The sequence below is a fragment of the Mustela putorius genome, unplaced genomic scaffold (genome assembly GCF_011764305.1).
Source record: "Mustela putorius furo isolate JIRA1106 unplaced genomic scaffold, ASM1176430v1.1 tig00000129_pilon_pilon_pilon, whole genome shotgun sequence".
In the NCBI taxonomy this organism is placed as follows: domain Eukaryota; kingdom Metazoa; phylum Chordata; class Mammalia; order Carnivora; family Mustelidae; genus Mustela; species Mustela putorius.
In genome coordinates, this window is record NW_025421290.1 from 53,663,460 (window position 1) to 53,666,044 (window position 2,585).

The following is a 2,585-nucleotide window of genomic DNA, read 5'->3' on the forward strand; positions in this document are numbered from 1 at the left end:
CTCGTGTGTATGTGTGTGTGTGTGTGGTGTGTGTGTGTGTGATATTTTCTGGCTCTGCTGGAGGATTTTGTGATCCACAGTTAGTGCCACTGTGATTACTTTAAAGGTTTTGTTACCTGCATCAGGATATTTGTAATTTATTGGTATTTAAGGACAAGTGGAAACTAATGTACTTGACTCTGTGTTTTGTGCATGTTAATATATTTGTCTTCCTGCTACAACTAAGTTTCTAAGTCAGAGAGTGAATAGGTAAGCACAGAAAAATATCAAGGAGGCTCCCTTGAGGAAACTGCTCTATGGAGAGGAAAACCCAGACCCTGACAGGAAACCTGCCATAGCTTCCTCTGACCTGCTCCTGGGATTAAAGACAGAATTGATGAGTAGTGTGCACCCTCTGCTGGTCTGATACTCTTGTAGTTTGACGTTTGTGTCTGGCCTCAGACTGAGGACGCCTCACTGTGTCCTTCACACAGTAATACAGGGCCGTGTCTTCAGCTCTCAGGCTATTCATCTGAAGATACAGCATGTTCTTGCCGTTGTCTCTGGAGATGGTGAATCGGCCCTTCACAGAGTCTGCATAGCTTGTGCTACTTCCATCATTGCTAATACTTGCGACCCACTGCAGCCCCTTCCCTGGAGCCTGGCAGACCCAGCTCATGGCATAGTTACTGAAGGTGAATCCAGAGGCTGCACAGGAGAGTCTCAGGGACCCCCCAGGCTTCACCAGGTCTCCCCCAGACTCCACCAACTGCACCTCGCACTTGACTCCTGTAGGCACAAGACATTCCAGTCAGGAATCTGTCACACACCCATGGTTTTACTCACTTATATCCACTCACATCCTTAATTTTTTTTGTTCTCCATAAATTACCTTTTAAAAGAACAACAAGGAAAACCCAGCCAAGCACAAAGTCCATGGTGAGTTCTCTGTGTTCTGTCCTGATCAGTGAATGTGGACACGTGGAAATCCCAGGCCTGGGGCTCCTCTCCCAGCTGCATGGTCCGGGCTGGGCTGTTTTATTCAGTGGTGGGCAGACCCTATTTGCATGTCCTCTGAGTATATATTTAGCTCCAGACTTAGGTTCAATTCCTTACAAGTTAAAAACAAAGATTCCATTGTTTGTAGATCACTTTGTTTAGACGGCACTGTGTCAGTATGTAATATTTTAATGTATGAACAGAATTGTCTTTTCTTCTTTTTAATATTACAGTATTTTAAAAATTGTTGTGTTATGTTACTCACCATACAGCACATCATTAGTTTTTGATGTAGTGCCATGATTCATTATTTGTGTATAATAACCAGTGCACTTTGCAACCTGTTCCTTCCTTAATACCCATCACCAGGCTCGTACATCCCACTAGCCTCCTCCATTCTAAAAACCTCAGTTCATTTCCTGGAGTTTGTAGTCTCTTATGGTTCATCTGTCACTTTGATTTCTCCCCTTCACCCCTTCCTTCTGCTAATGTTCTCCACATTATTCCTTATGTTGCACAAATAAGTGAAATCATATGACAATTGGTTTTCTATGTTTGACTTATTTCACTCAGCATAAGCTCCTCCAGTTCTATCCATGTTGAATCAAAAACTCCGTATTCATCCTTTATGATGGTTTAGTAATATTCCATTGTATATATGGACCACATCTTCTTCTTTTTTTTTTTTTTTTGCATTTTTAATCCAGTTCTCTTTTAAATTTTTTTTTAAATTACAAAAATTTTGCTTTATTTTCTTATACCTGCTTTTATTTTTTTTAATTTTTTTAAATTTTTTATTTTTTATAAACATATATTTTTATCCCCAGGGGTACAGGTCTGTAAATTACCAGGTTTACACACTTCACAGCACTCACCAAAGCACATACCCTCCTCAATGTCCATAATCCCACCCCGTTCTCCCAAACCCCCTCCCCCCAGCAACCCTCAAGACAACTATCATATGATCTCCCTGATATGAGGAAGTGGTGATGCAACATGGGGGCTTAAGTGGGTAGGAGAAGAATCAATGAAACAAGATGGGATTGGGAGGGAGACAAACCATAAGTGACTCTTAATCTCTCTTTTAAAAATTTTTATTTATTTTCAGCATAACAGTATTCATTGTTTTTTAATATTTTTATTTTCATCTTAACCATATTCATTGTTTTTGCACCACACCCAGTGCTCCATGCAATCCATGCCCTCTCCAATACCGACCACCTGGTTCCCCCAACCTCACACCCCCCACCCCTTCAAAACCCTCAGATTGTTTTTCATAACCCATAGTCTCTCATGGTTTACCTCCTCCTCCAATTTCCTTCTACTCCCTTCTCTCCATCTCCCCTTGTCCTCCATGCTATTTGTTATAATCCACAAGTAAGTGAAATCATATGATAATTGACACTCTCGGCTTGACTTATTTCACTCAGCATAATCTCTTCCAGTCCCATCCATGTTGCTACAAAAGCTGGGTATTCATCCTTTCTGATGGAGGCATAATACTCCATAGTGTATATGGACCACATCTTCCTTATCCATTTGTCTGTTGTAGGGCATATTGGTTCTTTCCACAGTTTGGTGACTGTGGCCATGGTTGCTAAAATATT

The 2,585-nt window shown here is 41.0% G+C and overlaps 1 gene segment (V, D, J or C); it reads right to left on the bottom strand.

Annotated features, from left to right (window-relative positions):
- Positions 1-361: 361 nt before the first annotated feature.
- On the bottom strand, positions 362-985 carry LOC106004701. The segment is given in 2 exon segments: positions 362-768; positions 872-985. Coding segments are annotated over 2 exon segments (453 nt in total).
- Positions 986-2,585: the final 1,600 nt, after the last annotated feature.